The following is a 23,002-nucleotide window of genomic DNA, read 5'->3' on the forward strand; positions in this document are numbered from 1 at the left end:
ATACTAAGATGGTTATTTTAAAAAACAAAACAAAACCATAAACAGACTCTAAAAACAAGAGTTGGTGAAGTTGTGGAGAAATTGAACCCTCATGCACTGATGGGAATGTAAAATGTAAAATGGTGCAGCTGCTTTGGAAAACAGTTCCGGCAGTTCCTCAAAAAAATGCGCATAGAATTACCACTACTCCACATCAAATTCAACCAACACTAATTTCCTCTGACATGTAAGATAAATAACTTACAGGTTAAAGAAGGTTAGTTCAGTTTAAAGATTCACTTTCTACTGGTTCATATTGGACTGATAAATTGCTTTAAATGGTTTTATGCTAAACTCATTAAACATTTTTATGAGTAAGTCCTCATTTAAAATGATAGTTATTTTTACTGAGTAAAGCAATAAGCTAACTTTAGAGAAAACTTGACTGAGGATTCCATAGGACTTACTTAGACCCCTAAAGCAGCTTTTCCTCTTGGATATTTATGGATCCTCTGACATCAACAGAGAATGGAAAAGAAAGAAGTGGCCAAAAATGTCTTCTGCAATTCACTGGACTAGGAATGGTCATGACTTAAGTTGGGCCAAACAGACATTCTCATCTGATGGTAAGAGTAGACATAAGATATTTAATTTTGGTAGCTGTAGAGGGGTCAGATGCTGCTCTACAGTCTAAGGAACTTTTAAATGGCTGCATTTGTAACTAAACCACAAGAAAATAAAGATAGTGGGCTGACAAGAACATAGAGCAAACAAAAATAGAAATTGCTTTAAGATTCAAAATCCTCAGACATGATCAAAAGATTTAAGAAGTTATCCATAAAATAGGACAAATCTAAGGGTAACTTATTCATACCTCAATTTTTAAGTTTCCCCTAAATAATTGCTTTGTTAATTTAATACTTGGTTAATATTGTATTGATATGTTATTGCAATTTTTCAACGTTTTATATTATTCTGAGAAATATTGTGATATGAATAAACCTATTTGAAAAGCGACCACCTAATTTTATAATCTCTAGTTGAAGAATTTGATCTAGTGAGTGTGAATAAAACAATGAAATGTTCAACTTTTTTTCTGACAAATTTATGAATGGAATCCTTGAGTGTGGTAATAACATGCAAATCATGGTGATAATATACCAGTGCTGAGGTTCTCAAATCCTTATAACTGCTAGTATTTATTAACTGTTTTACTGTGCCAGGGCATTGTGCTAAATGCTTTACATGCATCATTTCACTTAATGCCCACTCTGAGGTAAACAATTTCATTGACAGGTGAGAAAGCTGAGACTTAAAATGAAATGACTTTGCTAGAGGTCACATGGCTGCTAAGCCTCATGGCTGGGAATCAAAGCCAGTGGTCTCACCACAGAGCCCATGGTTTTAGCCAATACACTGCCCTGCTTCTCAAACTTGCTCCTATGGAACAACGGTATTCTCAGAGTAGGAACAAAGGGTTCTAACACCAAAATAAAACATTAACAACATAACACTTTAATATCCTTATTTTAATTAGGTAATTTTTTCTTTTCATTTAGTAAAAGTTATAACCTGCAGGGTAGCTTCCTTCTTATACAGCCAGCTCCTGGATTATAGGGACTGTGTAGCTGAGTACCACCTGTATACCACAAGGTACTTTGTCAGTAATATTAATAGCAAATTAAATGAAAGGAAATAAAGTCAGGCTGTTTCTTGATAATACTCATCTATTCAATTTTTGATAAATTTGCATTTTATTTCAAATGACACAGGAATCATCTTCAATTTTTATTAAAACAGAACTGAACACTACTATACATTCAGGCCCAAGCTCCTTCTGGGATCCAAGGGCACAAGGGCTTCGCAGAACATGTGCCTTACCAGGTCCTTGCCCCTCCTCCCCTGAGTGACTATGTGAATACAATCTGCAGAATTCAACTTTGACCTTTTGTGAAATGTTTTATTTTTTGTAAGAAATGAATGTGTGTAGTATATATATTTGTGTGTATATATATATATCGATCAATCAACAAACATAGCTATAAATATGTATTTAAATTTAAAGATAAGTTTACTTATCACTTTAGTGAGGGTACAATAGCCCAATTCCTGTTAAAAAAAAAAAAAAGGGTAAGAGCAAGTCGCTGCTACTACAAGCTCGGCAGGCTGACAAAACAGTGGCCTGACATTGGCAGGCAATGGCCATAGCAACATAGCTCCCTTCAACTCTCCAATGTATTTCAAGTCCAGAACATTTCAGTCCTTGTCTCGTTTAGCTGTTGGCGAAGGATTTCTAGGGAGGTTTAGAAGTGTTTCAATTTTCTCAGCATCATCCTTGGATTGATCTTTCTGTAAGTTGCTTTCAATCTCCTCAGGGAGAAGCGCAGTAATTTGTAGTCTGGCCTTCCTGTAGTCAAAGAATGAAAAGGATAAATCAAACACTGCTCCATTTCTTTAGTTTTTACAGGGATTTTTTTATTTTAAAGATAGCATATACTTATTCTCCTTGCTTTAGTATAACAACTTATGAGCAAACCCTGCTACTTGTACTTCAAATATAATGCCCTTCTTCTCTTTCCCAATCTGTTCCCTTCAAAAGCCAAATATGATTCCTACATTACCAAGATGACATTTTCATGATGGAAGCCCTGATCCATAAATTAATCCACGATGCTGGGTCCTAGATCTCTCACAGGGGTGATGCAAGGGAACTAAAGCCTCACTGCCTGGATTTCCTCAGGCCCTCAGGAGCATACTGCCAGTCAAACTGTTTGCTGCCAGATCCTGAAGGAACCAGACAAAGGCTTTATAAAAATAGTAATGTAGGTCGGGAAATGTCAGCTAGGACAGCAATATAGAGGTATATTTATGAAGAGTTAGATCTCATTTCTACATAATAGATCAGTTTTTTTCCTATATCAAGTATTGTCTTTCTTTCTTTGACTATTAGGATCACCTAAGATTTTCTTCTCAACTCTTCACAACTAGATTTAATCATTTCTTCTTCCATATCTCTGCAGAGATATTCTACAGAAAAATTCTCTATATTTTTCTGCTCACTAAGCTAATCCTTTATACTCTTAATTTGTTTGATTTCTCTAGAAGGTACTAAACTATTTACTGAATTAACACTCCTCAGAAATACCATATAAGCTGTACATATTTGATACCATCTTTTTCCAAAGTATTCTTTTATTACTATAATTCAAGTTATTGTTTTACCCATTCTCAAAATTTTCCATCCTGAAATCACTGACCAATTTTAGTTTTTTTCTAGTTTCCATTTTTTTAATTTGGAATACAGTTACTATTGGTTTATATTTTTCTAAATGTTAATTCTTCCCTAAATCCCTATATCAGATTCAAAGAGCCAATATATTTTCTTTACCTTTCTAAATGATTTCTCAAATCGTCCTTTATTAAAAAGAAGTATCTTATAACACCTGGATAACTAGAAACACACTAAAGCTTTCATGCCTTTAATTCTTCATATTACCGAATTTTATGCAGGCATTCAGAATTTTAAGTGCTTCATCCAAGAATCTAGAAAATTGCATCTCCCTCCTACCCTTTGACCATGGAGAAGAGGAAGGAATGAAACAAGCATACACACTGAGCATTGTGGTATGATTCTACCCTAAGAGTGGCTGAGAAAAATAAGGGTTTGAAGTTAAGGAAAATATCTAAGGTCATAGAATTAATTAGTAGTGAAGCAGGTATCTAAGCCCACTTTTCAAGGTTTCATTGGCTCCAAAATTAGTGCTTTCTCCTATAGCGCCTAAGTCTTTGGACAACAGAATTATAAACATTAAGGATTTCTTTGTGTGTCTGTATTTAGCACAAATGGAGGTTTTAAAATAAAAACACTGGAATATGACTACTATCTATTCAAATACTAAAGCAGCAGCAGACGATGTAAGCTTAGGTATCCAGGAAGCTGAAACACGACCATTATTTGTACTTAGGAGCACTGAATGGCAGCCTGCTATGTTGATCTTACGTAGAAACTGCACTAAGTTTGCCCTCAGTATGGTTACTCCAGAAAATGGAGATTACTTTGCCCCAGTGAAGAACTAGATGGAACAGATGAAAATTTTTGTGCTCATCAGTGGCATCCAGCCCAGGAACAGCCAGTGTATCTAATTCCTCTGCATCTACAGCAAGGATTAGAATCCTTGAATGTGGAAACCTAACATGGTCTGTATTGTTCATGAATGTATGCATAAGAAGGAACATCACTATTTAAAAGCTAAGCAAAGCTCACTCCTGGCTTTGCACTTCCTTCAGGTAATTTCCTATGCAGTCAAGAACATAAAGGTAAGCAACCAAATGTGATTTACAATAGTTTAACCTTCTTAAAAACTATATTTAAGGAAAGATCATCAGATTAAAGATAAAATTAGTGACTTTTGTTTTTCTATTCTCTTTAATTAACAAATTAAAAGATCATATAGGGTACAAGTAGAAAGACTCAGTAAAATAAACTTCTTTGACTTGAGGGGCTGTTTAGAGTGCTGTGGTTAATAGCACATGACCATATAAGGCCAGCAGTGGGACAGTCAGATGCCCTGGGCTTAACAACATGCTCCTTACCACTCTTCCAGTTTCAGTTCGCAGAGGGCATTTTGATCCTTCTGCTTTTTCTCTTCAACGGTCTCACCACGGTACTTCTGAAGTGCCATCAACAGGCTTCCTACAGGAGTGCTGGGGGAAGGAAAAGGGCAAGCTTGGGAAAAAAGAGCCATCAAACCAAGCTAGGTATGAGTCTCTCTGCTAAGGCATGAGCAACTCCACTGAGCCACTTGTTCACTAACAGCTACAGGAATATCTGACAAAGTGTCCTTGTCACTATCGAGGCAATTTCCTTCCAGTTTGAACCACAGAGAAAAATAACCACCCTGGTATAAAAAACAGCACATCTGTAAGTTAGGTTTGTTTTTTAACATGAATGATAAATCAGCTGGGGCAAGGAAGGAAATATGTTTATTTATAGCAAAATTCTCGTATGGTGCTATATACTGAAGGTTTCTCAGAATGAAATGAATGATTCAGAATGGTACAGCCCCACTAGGGATAGGAAATGTGGGGGGCATTTTGAATGTGGGAGGAATGCTACTGACTTTTGGGCATGGGGCCTCCAAAACATCCTAAAAGTCAAGATTTTGACATAACTGTTTCACCCAGCATACTAAGAGTTACCCACTAAGAAACTGACTTAAATAACTATTATTACAGTGATGCAAAGGATTTGGTCCTTGTTTTCTCAAAGAGAAGGAATTTCTAAATCTGAAATAAATTAAATTCCCTCTCACTACAACTTAAGTGAACTCATTTTTCAATATCCTTTCTCTTCAATTCAAGCTGGTGTATTATTACAATAAAAAATAATATCATCAGTAGGTTATGACATGATGAATTAAAAAAAAAAACCTCTAAGTCTATAGTACTACCTGTCCCGCCTCCAAAAAAGGGAGTTGGAAAAGGGGATGGGTAGGTGAAGAGGAAGGGGAAGTTCTTCCGTGCAGAAGAATGTCAACTAATAAATACAGGAGGAATGACAGAATGAGTAAATCAACATTTTGTAGCCACTTTTTTAATATTTTGATTATAGCATGAATCATCAATGGATACTAAAACCATTAGATGAAAAATAAGTGGGAGCTGGACTCAGATGTGATTTTTCTATACACGTCTCTTCTGTCACTTTTACTGAACCTGTGGTTGGCACTAGGGATGGTGCATACTCAGGAGACTTCAATCTCTGGACTGCCCATGTGCCAGCTGGGCCCTGAGCCTCAGCAAAGTGGCGACTCCTACTCTCTGGTTGGTTCTTACCCAGGCCAGTTAACAGGGAGGTGAAGATGGTCAAACACCACACCAGGGAATCAAGAGAGTCTACAACTGTAAGCAGAGGAATCGCAACCATCATCCATGTGGAATCTAAGCCCCCTCTTGATCTAGAGGTGGAGGGGACATCGCCATCCCAGGGTCCACAGAATAAAGGAATAAAATATGGACTAGAGTGGACTTACTGATATTCTACTATAAAACTATTGTGACAAGTAATAGAAGAAAATTTAGCATCGAAGTGGAGAAAGTGGCCACAGTAGTTGCTGAGGGCAGGGAGAAGGTAGAAGAGATGTGAAGTGGGGCATTTTTGGGATTTTGAGTTGTCCTAAATGATACTGCAGGGTCCAATGCTGGACTTTATATATCCTGCCATAACCCACTGAATGTACTGGGGGAAAGTGCAAACTACAGGGTAAACTATTATCTGTGTAGTGCAGCAGTGCCCCAAAATGTGTTCACCGAGTGTGATGAGTGTGCCACAATGATGAGGGAGGCTGTTGGTGTGGGAGGAGTGGGGTGTGGGGGTGGGGGGTATACAGGAACCTTTTATATTTTTTAATGTAACTTTTTTTTGGTAATGTATATATCTTCAAAAAAATATAATTTACAAAAATGATGTGGTGGGGGGGTGTGGGTTATATGGGAACCTCTTATGTTTTTTATTTTTTTATGTTTTTTAATGTAACATTCCTTGTGATTTATTAACTTTAATTTTTAAAAATTTAAAATAAAAAATACTTCATTTATTTTAAAAAAAATTCAAATAAATAAATAAATGGGAAGCAGGATATTCACACCCGCTCACCCCACAGATTGCTTATCAACTACAATGAGAAGAACATACCTATGTGATTGACAAATTTGGCAGAAAACCTTAACTGAGTATTGTAGGCAGAATTTTAGAATGCAGCCCCCCCACCCCGAGATTTCCTGCCCTTATTCCCAAATGTAAATATGATGAGATCTTACCTGGTATTATGTTATATTAATAGAAAATGTGATTTTGCAGATGGTAATTAAGGTTACTAATCAGTTGATTATGATTTAGTCAAAAGATTGTATGGGTGGGGCTAATCTAATCACACAGGCCCTTTAAAGGCAGAGAGTTTTCTCTGGATGGAGGCAGAGTAGAAGTTAGAGAGATTTGAACCGTGAGGAGGATTTAGTGTGCATTGCTGGTTTGAAGATGGTGGGACCATGTAAGAAGGAATATGGGTGCCTCTAACAGTAGAGAGCAGTCCCCAACTGAAAACCAGCAAGGAAATGGGACCTCAGCTGCAAGGATCTAGATTAAGTCAATAACCTTAATGAGATTAGAAGCAAATTCTTCCCTAAAGTCTCCAGATAAGAGAACATCTGGTTAAAGTCTTGATTTTGTCCTGTGAGACCTTGAGCAGAGAACGCATTGAGCACACCTAGACTTCTGAAATAAAAAATGAGTGTAGTTTCAACACTGCTAAATTTGTGGTACTTTGTTACACAGCATTAGAAAATGAATGCACCAAATAATCAAAAGTAACATCATTTATAATGGGTAACATAATATGTCTCCTGATGTGATACAATGAGAACACAACTCCATCTATGTTGTATTCCTGCAAAAAATATTTAACCTAAATTGAATCATAAAGGGACAAACAAAATTGAGGAATATTCTGGGGAAAAAAAGGCAGAGGATACTATATTATACAGTTGTATTGAATCAATGTTAAAGTATTTATCATGATAATTGTACTGTGACTTCTTGGGAGGTACAGGTTAGGGGTGAAGTATCATGACATCTGAAATGGTTTAGCCAAAAAGAAAAAGAAAGAAATGTACAATCATCACACACATATGCAAAGAAACATATAAAACAAATTTAGCAAAATGCTAACATGTGATGAAATTAGATGAAAGGTATATGGGTGTTCAACATACTAATTCATTCAACTTTTCTGTAGGCTTGAAATTTTTCGAAATAAAAAGTTGGGGAAGAAAACATTTTTAAAAATTAATAAACTAAGCAAATAGCAACAACAAAAAACCTAACCAATTTTTTAAAAAAACAGGTGTCTGTTAACTATTTCTTATTCCTTCTCTCTGCTTCCTCATAAAAACATTTGTTCAACTACAAATAGTTTCAGGTGTTAGTGATAATCAGTTTTTAAATAAAAACTGAAAGTAAAACAAAGAAATGGGGTAGAATTTATTTTAATTGGACAGGTACTGCTAATACAAGACGAGAGACTGTTTACAGACACTAAAGATTAAAACTGTTCTTTAGAAATGGAGATTTTTAACAGGCAAGACATTCAAGAAAGTTGTACCAATTTAGAATCAAACCATCTTAACACTTACCCCAGCAATGCTCCAATTATACCACCAGCCACCAGGCCACGCAGGCCTAAGTTTATTCTGAAAAGGCTTCCTGTGACAGCTATTTAAAAACAGAAAAGACAATATTAAACCATCTATAAATATTAGAATTCCATTTTTTAAATGTCCTTCTATAAAAAGGACACAAACTCATAAATAAGCATTCCAAATCCAACATTAATATACCACCCATAACCTAGATTTCCTGAGTCTAAAATGCCAACATAGCTTCAGGCCACAATCTTCAGTCTATTCTATGGATCCAACCTCTTTGTTTCATTTTTAAGCACCTTCCCTTGAAAATTTGCAATTTCTTCCCTTCTACCTCCTTCATGTTTTCCTTCAAGGAAAGCTTTCCCCCCAAAAAACCAAAACAAAACAAATCAACAAAAACAAAAACAAAAATACCTTCACTAGCTCCTGAAGCTTACACCTTCCCCCAGCCTCTCAGCTTTTCTATGCCACCAACATTTCAAGCAGGCATTTGCCCCACAATGCCACCTGGTGGCCGGTGCTCAGAACCTCTTTTATTCCCACTGTGTATCCATGTTGTTCACTGTTTTCCTCTCACCATGCAAAACAATGCCAATTTGATATGGCAGTTTGATATGGCTATGAATTACAAAAGTAGATAATGGCTTATGTTTCTAATCTGGTCTGTACCTGGTCATGATTAAGTTATAATTAGGGTTTTGATTGGGCCATGTCATTAGGGTGTTGGGTTCCCACCCATTGGTGAGTAGGGACTCACAGGTAAAAGGCATGGCAAAGGGGTTTTTGATGTTGAAATTTGATGCTAAAGCCTTAAGCTGGAGCCCAGGGAAGTAAGCTCACAGAGGAAACAGAACCAAGGCCCAGGAAGAGAAGAGCCCTGACCCCAGGAAGAAGCAAGCCCCAGGAGGAGAGGAACCCTAAGCCCAGAGAGAAGCAAGACCCTGGAAGGGAGGAACCCAGGAAGCCTGAACCCTCACAGACATCGGCAGCCATCTTGCTCCAACATGTGAAAACAGACTCTGGTGAGGGAAGTAACTTAAGCTTTGCGGCCTAGTACCTGTAAGCTCCTACCCTGAATAAATACCCTTTATAAAAAAACAACCAATTTCTGGTATTTTGGATCAGCACCCCTTTGGCTAATACAGCCATTATCATCTCAGATGGAAACATTTAAAAAAAGGGATGGATGCAGATGTGACTTAAGCGATTGGGCTCTCATCTACCCATATGGGAGATCTCAGGTTCAGTTCTCGGGGCCTCCTGGTAAAGGTGAGCTGGCCAAGGTGGAGAACTGGCCTATGTGAAGAGCTGAACACAACAAGATGACTCAACAAAAAAGAGACACGGAGGAAAAAGACAGTGAGAGACACCACAAACCAGGGAGCTGAGGTGTCTTAAGCAATTGAGCTTGAGTGCCTCTCTCCCACGTCAGAAGGTCCCAGGATTGGGTTCCTGGTGCCTCCTAAAGAGAAGACAAGAAGAAAAGACAAGCAGATACAGAATAACATGCAGCAAATGGACACAGAGAGCAGAAGTGAGAACAAGTGACAAGAGGGGAGGACAGGGAATAAATGAAACTTAAAAACATTTGAGGGCTTTTTAAAATTATGAAAGTACTACATATTCAGTTTAAAAATTTTCTCCTATGTGATTCCATTACATGGATGTACCACACGTTTTTGATCAACATTTAGATTTTCTAGTTGTGGAAGTTTAAGATAAGGGTCTGATGATAACTGCTGCACATGAATCTTTTTATACATTTGTTTCCTTAGGATGAACTCAGAAATGGAATTTCTAAATCAAAGCGTATAAATATTTTTAAGGCTTTGAATTGTTACAAAATTGCTATCCACATGGGAAGTGGACTTGGCCCAGTGGTTAGGGCATCCGTCTACCACATGGGAGGTTCTCAGTCCAAACCCCAGGCCTACTTGACCCGTGTGCAGCTGGCCCATGAGCAGTGCTGATGCGCGCAAGGAGTGCCGTGCCACGCAGGGGTGTCCCCCGCATAGGGGAGCCCCACGTGCAAGGAGTATGCCCCGTAAGGAGGGCCGCCCCGCACAAAAGAAAGTACAGCCTGCCTATGAATGGCGCCACACACACTCGGAGAGCTGACACAACAAGATGATGCAACAAAAAGAAACACAGATTCCCGTGCTGCTGACAGCAACAGAAGGGGACAAAGAAGACGACGCAGCAAATAGACACAGAGAACAGACAACCGGGGCGGGAGGGAGAGTAGGGAGAAATAAATAAATAAATAAATAAATCTTTAAAAAAAAATTGCTATCCACAAAAGTCTGGACAAATTTCTCTTCCCATTTAAAATGGATGTGAGTGCCTGTTCTTCTACATCCTCTTATTTTATCTTTCCCAATTTGATAGGCCCAAAATGGCTTTAATTTTAACTTGCACTTCTCTAGTAGAGAAATGCCGTTTTGTTTTTTTTTCAGGTTTACAGGTTATCTGTACTACTTCTGTGAATTACAAACTCATGTTCTTTGTCCAGTCTTCAACTGAGCTGTCTTGTCTTTGTGATGTGTAATGGCCTTTATTTTATTTTTTTAAAAGATTTATTTAAAACCCCACCCCAGTTGTCTGTTCTCTGTGTCTATTTGCTCTGTCTTCTTTGCCCGCTTCTGTTGCTGTCAGCAGCAGGGGAATGTTTCTTTTTGTTGCGTCATCTTGTGTCAGCTCTCCATGTGGGCAGTGCCATTCTTAGGCAGGCTGCACTTTCTTTTGCACTGGGCGGCTGTCCTTATGGGGCGCACTCCTTGCACATGGGCCAACTCCACATGGGTCAAGGGGACCCAGGATTTGAACCATGGACCTCCCATGTGGTGGATGAATGCCCTAACCACTGGGCCAAGTCTGCTTCCCTGTAAAGGCCTTTAACTACCAGCACCAATTATTTCTGGGTTCTTTATCACTTAACTTTCCTCTATGGTATTTTTTTTTAAGATTTATTTTTTATTTATTTCTCTACCCTTCCCCACCCCCTGATCCCCAGTTGTCTGCTCTCTGTGTCCATTCGCTGCGTGTTCTTCTGTGACCGCTTCTATCCTTATCAGCGGTACTGGGAATCTGTGTTTCTTTCTGTTGCGTCATCTTGTTGTGTCAGCGCTCCATGTGTGCGGCGCCATTCTTAGGCAGGCTGCACTTTCTTTCATGCTAGGCGGCTCTTCTTATGGGGAGCACTCCTTGCGCATGGGACTCCCCTACGCGGGGGACAACCCTGTGTGGCACAGCACTCCTTGCACGCGTCAGCACTGCACATGGGCCAGCTCCACACAAGTCAAGGAGGCCTGGGGTTTGAACCGTGGACCTCCCATGTGGTAGGTGGACGCCCTATCCATTGGGCCAAGTCCGCTTCCCTATTTCTAGTTTTACGTATTTTAAAATGCTTACAATGTTTCATTAAAATGTTAAGTTCAAATTATATATACATTTGTGTTTGACTGTGCATCTATACATATTCATAGAAAAAGAGGGAGCACATCCAAAAGAGCACAAGTAATAAAGTAAATGGGGTAAAATGTTAGCAAGAGATGAACTATATATGTAAAAAGTATATGGCGTTCCCTGTATTATTTTTATTTTTGCAGCTTTTTGTAAACTTGAAATTTATAAAAAGTTTAAAAATGTTATGTTCAGCATGTAAGTGTGTGCATGTGTGCTTGTGAGAGGATGTACATGAGTTAGTGAAAGATTGGGTGTATATGGCAGTCAATATCATTCACATTTTTGGAAATACTTCATTTTTAAAGAAGGCATATGTAGTGATTTGGAGCTACGTAGCCAGAAAAACATGCTCTTAAACTTAATCCATTTCTATAGATGTGGAACCTTATAAATATGGACCTTCGGATGAGGTTACTTCAGATAAGGCATGGCTCATGATGAGTCTTAAAATCCTATTGCTGAAGGCCTTACAAGGAAAGTCACAGAGAAAGAAAAAAGCCACAGAGGGCACAGCCAGAAGCTGAAAGTCAAAGGAACCCAGAAGAGAAGGGAAAGGCCAGTAGCTGCCAAATGCACTGCCATGTGACAGAGGAGCCCAGTACTAAGGGTCACTGGCAGCCAGCCCCAGAATGCCAGTCTTCAGGAAGAAAGTATGGCCTTGATGATGCTTTGATCTGGACTTCTAGCCTCGAACCTGTGGGCCAATAAATCCCCATTGTTTAAGCTAAGCCATTCTTTGGTATCTGCTTCAGCAATGAGGAAACTAAAACAGCCTATTTACCAAAGAAAAGATTTAAAATGAAATCATACCATGAAAAATCTGGCCCCTTCCTAGCTCACCTCACCAATCTCATCTCAAGCTATTCTTTAGTATGCTCCAGCCATATACCTGCTATTGAGGAACTTCCTTGCCTTAGAGCTTTTACCCTTGGTGTTTCCTCTGTCTAGACCATTCTTCTCTCCAAGACTTGTTCCTTCCAACCTTCAGTTAAGAGCTTAAATGTCATTTCCTTAGAAGGGCCTTCTCTGACCACCCTGTCTCTGTCAACATTAGTTCCCACTGTCCCACCTATTTGTTACTTTCTATCATAGCAGTCTGTTTGTTCCTATCCACAGGACTGTAACTCTGAAGGCAATGACCAGGTTTCGCTCACCATGTATACCTGGTGTACATTGCTCTCCATGGAATGAAAGTGATAGGAAGTTAACCAAAGAATTCAGTAGCTCTGATTTATAAGTCTTTAAATATTTCCCAAACTATACTTGAGAAGATTGAAAAACACAAGAACAAAAAAAAACTTACCTCCTGCAATGACAAAATGGCTTAGGGCATTTTTATTTCGGTACACATTTAGACCAGTGTTCACTGTGCTGGAAAGAAGGGATAAGGAGAAAAACATAAAGTTTAAAACACATCCAATTTTTGTTTCTGACTGCTAGTTTCATTAAAATGATAGGTTTTAGTTTAGAAGAGTCTATTATGTCAATTCCTGGTCCTAGTCTAGGCCCCTTCACTGTGTTCCAGACTGCTAATAGTCTATGAGTTTTCTAAGTGGACATTTTTCTGCTGAAGAATGAAACAAAAAGTAATCAAATATCTGGAATAAATATTCATTTAGAAATAGAAATGTAAAGAAGAGTTTTGTAGGATTTCACTTAGAAACCATGAATCAGAATAATGACTAGCTGGTAGAACTCCATCATGGATGCAAAGCCACAACTGGACAAATCTTTTACATAGATAAATAAAAGTTCTTAAGAAAAAGGCACTAGGAATCACTTTTACGTGTAAGCTCAGTCTTTAAAATCCCACTTGCTCTAAATATGTACTATTTAAAGAATACCAAGAGCCACTCTCACAATCCAGAGAGAACTTACTTGAATATAGTCACAAACACTGTAGTTCTCCAACTCCAGCGCCAGCCATACCGAATGAAGCCTCGTGTGGCAGCACGGTGAGCAGATTGCTAAAGTTAATAAAAAGATTGTGAGATTCCAAGACACCTTAACACTCTTCCTATTCTAACTTTGGTGGAGGAATGTCAGCTATGGATTAGGCAGGTATACTGAAACACTTAAAAAGAATATGCATACTAAAAAAAACCTCCAGAAATATCATTCTTTAAGTATAGAAGCTTAACCAATAGTCTTATACACATTCATGCAAGAGGAACTAAGATTTGCCAGTGTCAACCAAGTAATCACTCAATTAATTGTGTACTGAGAACCTATACGGCAACCATCAGGAAAGATTCAAAAACATTATCAGACGTACTTTCTATATTCAAACTATCTTCAGAAAAAGATATTTTTCTTATTATAGTTCTTCATTTTATGTTTTTCATAAAATAAAGAACTATAATAAGTGCTAAATTAAAGGATTGGATTAATGTAAGATAGAGGTACAGGAAATGAAAGGAAAATGAAAAAGCAACTAATATATATTGATCACCTTTTATGTGAAAGATGTGTTAACATACCTCATATAATCTTTACAATGTTCTCTTTGGGCAGGTGTTTTAGTGTTAACTCAAGCTGAGAGAAGACTTTCTAATCAAACAGTAAGGAATAAAGTCAGAATTGGAAGTAGGTCTGTCTGTCTCTTCAGCCTATTTTCACCAGATCACCATAAGGGAAGTTTGGTATAATACCATGCAATAAATTCTGGATTTTAAAAAAGCTGAGAAAATCCCTCCATGGATCCCTTAATTAAATAACATGATCTTAGGCAAGTATCTAGAGAAACAGATATAGATATGTGTTTGAATAAAATATATATTATACACATACACTTCCCTAATTCTGTCTGTACAGAGTCTAGAAACAATAATAACCCAGTAGTAATGAGCACACCCAGCACCAGATTTTGGTTTCCTTTTTTTTTTAAAGATTGATTTATTTATTTCTCTCCCCTGCCCCCCGACCCTGGTTGCCTGTTTGCTGCCGTCTTCTTTGTCCGCTTCTGTTGTCGTCAGCGGCACGGGAATCTGTGTTTCTTTTTGTTGCATCATCTTGTTGTGTCAGCTCTCCGTGTGTGCGGCACCATTCCTGGGCAGGCTGCACTTTCTTTCACACTGGGCAGCTCTTCTTACAGGGCACACTCCTTGCGCATGGGGCTCCCCTATGCGGGGGACACCCCTGCGTGGCACAGCACTCCTTGCACGCATCAGCACTGCACATGGGCCAGCTCCACACGGGTCAAGGAGGCCCGGGGTTTGAACCACGGACCTCCCATGTGGTAGACAGATGCCCTAACCACTGGGCCAAGTCTGCCACCAGATTTTGGTTTCTAAATACCATTCTCCACTAAAAAAAAAGTAGAGCTCCTTGAAAAAATGGCGAATTCCAGAGCTGAGACTGAAAAAGTAAAACATGGGCCTGGAACATCTTGCTGGGCCAAAAGGTAAAGAGAAGCTCAAAGAACATATTGAAAGGACACAGAGTTAGCCTGAAGGGACTCCATCTCTCCATATCTAGGTCAATGAGAGCATCAAAGTGAAAAATGATAGTAATGGATTATAAATCTATAGAATAAGAATCCATGAGTCTGTACCTATATAAATAAATGATAAATCAAGGGAAGCAGTATGGCTCAAGCAACTGGGTTCCCGTCTACCATATAGGAGGTCCAGGTCCAAGCCCAGGGCCTCCTGGTGAAGGCAAGCTGGCCTCTGTGGTGAGGCGGCTCATGCAGAGAGCTGAAGCGCAAGACGACACAACAAAAAGAGACCAGAATAGAGCTAATAAGAGACACAGCAGACTAGGGAGCTAAAGTGGTGTAAGAGAATGATCGCCTCTCTCCCACTCTGGAAGGTCCCAGGATCGGTTCCTGAAGCCACCTAATGAGAATACAAGCAGACACAGAAGAACACCCAGTGAATGGACACAGAGAGCAAACAACAGGGGGAGGGGGAGATTAAAAAAACTTAAAAAAAAAATTATAATATCAATAGGAGAGAAGGGAAAGTTCTTCCTTATAGGAGAATAGTAACCAATAAATATAGCTGGTATGATAGAATTAGAAAATGACTATTTGGCAACCACCACAGGATAATCATTTCAGGCAAGAATCATCATTGAATGCTAAAACTATAGGATGGAAATCTGATGAAAACCAGGACACTTACATAGTAGGAAAGTATCTCCACATAAGCTACATATTAATTACAAAGGGAAAAAATAGTAACTTTGCAGTAGATAAACCTGGCAGAGACCATTTTAACCAAATGGTTAAACAGCACCCATAAAGGGTGAAATATATATCATCTGCTTTCTGCTATGATGTACTAAGAAGGATTCAACACCAATTCTTTGATATTCCTGCTAAAAAACATAACCTAAAACTAATCATGAGAAAACATCAGACAGATCCAAACTAGGGACATTCTACAAAATAAATGGCCCATTCTGTTAAAAAATGTCAAGGTCAAAAAAGACAAACAAAGGCAGAGATTAAAGGAGACTAAGAAGGCAAGGCAATCAAATGTAATGTGTGATCCAGTAAAAAATATTTTTTACTAGACCTGAAAAAGAAAAAGGGAAGCAGACTTGGCCCAATGGATACGGCGTCCGCCTACTACATGGGAGGTCTGCAGTTCAAACCCTGGGCCCCCTTGACCTGTGTGGAGCTGGCTCATGCGCTGTGCTGACGCGCGCAAGGAATGCCGTGACACGCAGGGGTGTCCCCTGCGTAGGGGAGCCCCACGTACAAGGAGTGTGTCCCATAAGAGCCGCCCAGCGCGAAACAAAGTGCAGCCTGCCTAAGAATGGCGCCGCACACACACGGAGAGCTGACACAACAAGATGACGCAACAAAAAGAAACAGATTCCTGGTGCCGCAGATAAAGATGGAAGCGGTCACAGAACAATACACAGCAAATGGACACAGAGAGCAGACAAGAGCAGACAACGGGGACGGGGGGAGAGGGAAGGGGAGAGAAATAAATAAAAATAAATCTTTAAAAAAAAAAGAAAAAGAAAAAAATATTTTTTATAATTTATTTTCCTTTAATAAATAATGTTTTCCTTTTTATAAATAATATTGGTGGGACAAGCAAAATTTGCATAAAGACTGTAGATAAAAGAACAGTACTACATCAGTGTTAATTTCCTAATTCTGATAATTAAATTGTAGTTTATTTAAGAGAATGTCATTGTTTTAAGGAGATATACATAGAAGTATTGTGTTATGTCTATAATTTACTTATAAGCAGTTCAAAAAATAAATAGGGGAGCAGGTGTCACTCAGCAGTTTGAGTGCCTGCTTCTCATGTATGAGGTCCCAGCTTCAATCCTTGGTAACTTTTAAAAATAATAATAATAATAATAATAATAGTATGTATCATACAGAGAATGATAAAGCAAACTTGGTAGATAAAAATGTTAACATTTAGAATCTGGGTGAAAGACACAGAGGAAGTTTTGTACTACTATTTGTAATTTTTCTGTAATTTTGACATAATTTCAAAAGAAAAAGTTAAATCTCTCTGAACTTTAATCCCCTCAAGAGACAAAAGAGGGAAGCAGATGTGACTCAAGTGACAGGGCCTCTGCCTACCATGTGGGTGGACCTGGGTTCGATCCCTGGGCCCTCCTGGTGAAAAAGAAGAGACAGCATGCCTGCACAGCGAGCCAGTACCCATGTGGAGAGCCAAGTGCCCACATGCTGAGCTGAGTGTCCCTGTGGTGAGCTGAGTGCCTACATGAGTGCCCGCATGACAAGCCAGTGCCCACAGAGCGCGCCAGTGCCTGCATGGTGAGCCAAGTGCCCACCGAGTGGTCACATGATGAGCCAGTGCCCACGCAAGTGAGTCACGCAAGATGATGACACAACAAAAGAGAGAGGAAGAGGAGAGTGAAGGTGAAGCACACCAGAGACCAGGAATTGAGGAGGCACAATTGACAGGGAACCTCTTTCCATATCAGAGGTCCCCAAGATTGAATCCTGGTGATCCTAGAGGAAAAAGATGAGAAAACAAAAAGAGAAATAAGGAAGCAGATTTGGTCCAATTGATAGGGCCTCCACCTACCACATGGGAGGCCCAAGGTTCAAACCCAGGGCCTCCTGACCCGTGTGATAAGCTGGCCCACATGCAGTCCTGATGCGCACAAGGAGTGTCATGCCATGCAGGGCTGTACCCCATGTAGGGGAGTCCCACATGCACGGAGTGTGCCCCATAAGGAGAGCCGCCCAGCGCAAAAAAATAAAAAGCACAGCCTGCCCAGGAATGGTGCCACACACACGGAGAGCTGACGCAGCAAGATGACGCAACAAAAAAAAAACACAGATTCCGGTTACCGTTGACAAGAACACAAGCAGACACAAGAACACACAGCGAATGGACACAGGGAGCAGACAACCGGGGGTGGGGTGGGGAAGAGAAGAGAAATAAATAAATAATAAATCTTTTTAAAAAAAGAAATAGATACAGAAGATCACACAGCGATTGGAAACTGACAGCAAAAACAGCAGGGTGGGGGAGGGGGAGGAAAGAAGGGGAAGGAAAAAAGAGACAACAGAGTTAATGAGAAGATCTAATGCCATAACAAAAGAATTAACATTCTATAAATTGTAAAGCCCAATACAAATGTCAATTATTGTATTAGTGTGAACTAGTGTGCCCTATGGAAGCTTTGTGAAAAAGATAAACATGATACAGCTGAACCTTGAGTATTTAGCAGGGAGCAGAAATGTATTTCAGAAAGAGCCACTGTGGTGATCCCAAACATGCCCAGTTCTGAAGCGATAAGGCAAGTGGTCTGACAAGCCATGTGTGTGCACTTAAGTATTAGTATTCCACTGTATTATTAAGTTTGGACTTTGTGTCTAACTCTGACATCCTAGGCCCTCCCAACTCTGATTTACATGAATGATTTTTAAGAAAACTGCTACAATGGTGTGTCCCAAAATACTCTTAGGCAATGAGTACATACCACAGCATCAAACCGGTTATGATAAATTTCTGCTTGGGTCTGCTCAATGTAGCGTTGTTTAGCATGAATAAAAGCTGGTATTCCCCCATATGCCCAGCCAATGATTCCCGCTGAAACTGCCGCCCTATAAATATTCTTAAGTTCCTCTGAAGCTCTCTGCTGTTCACTGAAACATCGAAAAACAATATTGTTTGGGATTAGCTTAGGGGATATTGTTCTCCAAAAGACACTATAATCAATACTATCCCAAATGCTACCACCACCACATAGAAACCTTTTCCTATGGGCAGAATCTATTAAAGCCTCTGATAAGTTAATAGCACAGTTATATTAAAAGTAGCTCAAATCTCAGATAAAACTAATTTATGCTGTGAGATATGAGGATAGCAGTTATTCTTGGGAGGGCAGTAACTGGAAGGGGCACAAAGGAGCTTCTAGAATGCTGGTAACAGTCTTTCTGGGGGGTGTTGGTACACAAGTATGTTCAGTGTGTAAAAATTCATTGATACTTATGTACATTTTTCTAAATACTTACATTCCAATAACACAATTTTTAAAAGCTGCTTTTCTTTGATGACTCTTACAGCTATATGACAGCAAGCTGGATATAGAAACTACTGTTTCTCTTTTTGAATTCTATGCTAACTTCTGGAAATTACACAAATTCATGGGATTTATGGATAATGTAGGCAAGAATGAAAACCTGGAATTAAAAAGTAAAACCATCTTTTCTTTCTAAATGCTTTACTTAATTTTTATGGTAAGTTCAGTTGTACCTATACAATAAAATGCTTAAAATGAGATTCTCACTTTGCAAGGGGCAGCACAGACCAATCTAAAATAACAAGGAAAAACCGTTTAAAAACATATTTTTCAATCTATTATCCTCAAGTGGATAAGAAGCTAGAACTGTGAATGATGCTTCCAAAATATCCTCCTGGAACTGCTCTAAGAGCTCGATTTGTAAGCATTAAGTTATGGTCCTACTGAGTAAGTAAACGACTAAATATTCTTATTTACATTCCTAATTTGCCTTCTTCAGAGCCTGTACAGTGTTTATCTAATTTTACTTGTCAACAGCCACGTTTCCGAAATCAGAATCAGTGAACTTTTAGTTTCAGCTTCTACAAGAAAAATTTTAATAAAATCTCTTAGAAAACTATAATTCTTACATTAATAGGAAAAATGGTAGTTTGAATATATTTATACTTTATCTTTTACTTGTGAATAAGATCAAAACATTTACATAAAGACTGATTTACTGTAGAACTCAGAAAAGAGAAAATGTAAAAGAGCTTAAGTTTTAGCAAGTCAGAACAGGTATATGCTTTGCTTCTTTTTCCTTCCTCTGAACAACTCCAACAACAGTTAATGAATGGTGAAAGAAAAGGCAGCACAACGGTAGGCAGAATCTGGACTACACATAATGACAATGGGGCTGTGGTCCTGGTTCTGTCATTTACTGCAAAGTAACCTGTAGCCAGATCACAATCTCTCTGGACCTTGGTTTCTGTTTGCTGATACCGAGGTGAGCACTAAAGTTAAACCAGATTAGCTTTCAAGTTTCTTTCAGCTCTGACATTCTGTGGCTCAAAAGAGGAGGAAAACAACCCTCCTCTGTTATATGCTACATAGGATCTCTCACAAGTATCCCAAAATAATTATTGGATCACTAAGAAAGGCGACCTCGTTTTCTTTAAAATAAAGATGATGAAATATAAATGAAATAATTAAATAAAATATCCCAACTCTCTTGGCCTCAACTCTCTCAGGAACATAATAAAGATTGATTTTCAGGTCTTTTAATTTAACAGCTTCAGAATATAGTGTAGTAGGGTAAAGGACTTCAAGAAAGCTGGCTAGCCCAGAGCAAAGTTTTCACCAGTAAGTGATAAACGAAGGAATGGAATGAATGAAATAAGTATTCTGAGTTTTTCACTAGAGAAAATTAACACAATTCTTATCCTGAAATAATATCCTTCCTTTTTTTTGAAAGCAGCTAGTATCTTTTCTTTTATAAAATGATGAGACAGTAACTACTAATTTTTATTCCTTATTTGGCAAAACAAAAATTTAACAACCTTTTGTGTCTTCGCCCCTGTCCCCATTATTTTGGGGGGGAAGAGAGAGGTTCTGGTCATGAAACATGACAGTTTGGTATCAACCGAAGTACGAAAAAGAATATTGGTGTGGGAACCTGCTGGTGTGGGTTCCAGGGCCAACTCTGCCAAAAGCTTGGCCTAGTTTTTCTGATCTGTAAAATGAGGGAATTATACAAGATTTTATTTCCTAAATATCCCCAAGAACTCTATCAATGCGTCTGACCTTTACAGGATTCGAGCTTAGGACACAAATATTAGAAGCCCAAATCCCACTTAAAAATAAATCACAACATCCTGGGGTTCTTGATCCAGGATGACCCAGGATACAGGACACCCCCTTCCCACAGACCCGAGGCACTTTTTACTCTTTGGCAAACAGCTCGCGGAGGCGGTCCCATCCAGATTCCGAGTAATGGGGGTCTGGGACGCAGGAAGGCTTCTGCCCATCTGCAAGGTCCTCCAAATCGACGGCCACAGCTTCGGCAGCAAAGACCCGGGGGAAAGGACCCAGTGCCCTGCACAGGAAGTTTCCTGGGGCCGGCGGCGGCACCTCCATGACCCTCTCCAATCCTGCGGACACTCACGGTCGCTCAGACTTCCAACGTCTCCCGGGGCAGCCTTGGAAAGAAGAGGGGCAACTGCACGAAAGAGTAAGTACCCATGCACTACACCCTACAGCACTAAAACCGAGCCCACCCACGACTACACCGCACAGTCCCTGGAGCCGGCTTCACTTCGGCAGCCCTCGGCAACACGAGACAGGAAGTCCCGCCCCCACGCGGCAAAGGCTGAAAGGCAGGGCGAAGAGCGAAGGCCGAAGCGAAAACACTTCCGGTGAGTTACAGCCTTGCCCGGCCCACCAACCGGAAGTGAGTGGCTTGAGAACGGCCACCCACGGTCTCGTCCCGCCCAGCGTTCCTTAGTCTTGCTGGGCCGTTGCAAGTAAGAGCCTGGGGCAGGTTCCTGTCGGCCACGCGAGATCACGGGGTGAAGTAATTTAGACTTTAAAAGGCCAGAAATGCTGTATTTTAAAAGTGCGGGGACCGGATGTTGCTTAAGTGGTTTAGCGCTTGCTTCCCACGTGTGAGGTCCCAGGTGGACCACCAGGACCTCCTAAAAAAAAGCGCAACGTTCAATACAAAATGGGTACTGAAAGAAGAGAGGGCAATTTGTGCAAATACAAGCCCAACCCACCCTGGCACAGCGTAAGAAGGCTTCCGGATGGACGTTACCTTCTTACAGGCCGTCTCGTTTTCCGGGAAGGACAGTCTTTTGAAGTGGAGGGTCATGGTGCCAGTTACACTGGTATTTACGGAATCCCTACCTTTGAAGAATAAGCTTTTTGCAGTTCTTCACAAGATAGTATGCTTATTGCTTCTAAGAAGGTTCTTTGGGATTTGTCAGGTTTGTGTTTGATACCAGCAATCATGTTCCCTCCCTAAAGCCTCTAACAGGTTTCGAAGTATAGTTTTATTCAAGTGCATACATTTTAAAATATTCCCAAACTGATGCGTATAATATAATTTAATCCTAGTTGGCCACCAAACATACTATTTGCCAACCTCTTCCTCCCCCACATTCCATTCCTCTCAGACTTTTATCTCTGTCACCCTCCTGCATATCCAGCTTCTCCAAGGCCCTAGCTTACATTCCACCACTAGGGAAATACTCTCCTTCCTCCGTGGTCTGCTCTTTTTGAAGTGTATTGCAGCACAAATAGTTTATGCTAAAAGATGTTATGACGTTTAGTTGGACCACTCTTCATTTCACATACAGTTCTCTCTTCCCCAGGATGTGCAGGATTTCAGTACAGGTATCACTCTGTACCTGAAAACACTATTCTCTTTCTACCCTTAGCCCTTGTTGCTGAATTCTGCTTTTATATAAAACCCAACAGTTTTCCCCAAAGGGAATTTTCTTCCAGGGGCCAGCAGGCTTCCCAGGCTCACCAGGTATAGCCCTTGCTACATATATTACATTTATTGTATTATTTATGACATAAACTGTTTCCACAGGTAGACTAAATTTTGAGAACTCTAAGGACAATTTCATTTACCTGTTCTTCTGAGCATGACTCTTTTTACCTCCATGAAGTTTCTCATTTGCCCTAACAAATTATTCCAAACCCATATTAAAAGTAATTGGCACTCATTATTTCCTTAATCACCTTCAGCCTATAATGCTATATTGTTATTTACTTTATCTACTCAACTAGAGTCCCTTGACATTAGGGTACGTATTGTAAATTCTTCCCACTATCTGCAGTCAGTAGATGCTCAAGAAGTATTTGATAAATATTAAATGAATAGTCTGTAATCATA

At 39.6% G+C, this 23,002-nt stretch overlaps 1 protein-coding gene across 2 annotated transcripts; it reads right to left on the reverse strand.

Annotated features, from left to right (window-relative positions):
• Window positions 1–1,688: 1,688 nt before the first annotated feature.
• On the reverse strand, window positions 1,689–21,441 carry TIMMDC1 (translocase of inner mitochondrial membrane domain containing 1). 2 transcript variants are annotated; one of them, XM_004480782.5, is made up of 7 exons: window positions 21,047–21,441; window positions 18,580–18,745; window positions 13,525–13,613; window positions 12,950–13,017; window positions 8,170–8,248; window positions 4,573–4,683; window positions 1,689–2,386 (listed from the first exon to the last, which is right to left on the reverse strand). In XM_004480782.5, the coding sequence occupies exons 1-7, from the start codon at window positions 21,235–21,237 to the stop codon at window positions 2,236–2,238; spliced, it is 855 nt and encodes a 284-aa protein (XP_004480839.2). In that variant the 5' UTR covers window positions 21,238–21,441; the 3' UTR covers window positions 1,689–2,235. The 2 variants fall into 2 exon arrangements, with proteins under 2 accessions (XP_004480839.2, XP_012376008.2); XM_012520554.4 differs by lacking the exon at window positions 4,573–4,683 and having other exon boundaries at window positions 2,028–2,386.
• Between the last annotated feature and the right edge of the window lie 1,561 nt (window positions 21,442–23,002).

Source organism: Dasypus novemcinctus, chromosome 4 (assembly GCF_030445035.2).
Source record: "Dasypus novemcinctus isolate mDasNov1 chromosome 4, mDasNov1.1.hap2, whole genome shotgun sequence".
NCBI lineage: Eukaryota > Metazoa > Chordata > Mammalia > Cingulata > Dasypodidae > Dasypus > Dasypus novemcinctus.

Excerpts from the sequence above, each read along its gene's own strand:
- TIMMDC1 (XM_004480782.5), bottom strand. The coding sequence starts at position 21,237 with ATGGAGGTGCCGCCGCCGGCCCCAGGAAACTTCCTGTGCAGGGCACTG. Across the intron at positions 13,614-18,579 it reads ATAACCGGTTTGATGCTGTG|CAATCTGCTCACCGTGCTGC; the intron begins GTATGTACTCAT and ends TATTAACTTTAG. Across the intron at positions 8,249-12,949 it reads CCATTTTGTCATTGCAGGAG|CTGTCACAGGAAGCCTTTTC; the intron begins GTAAGTTTTTTT and ends GTTTTTAAATAG.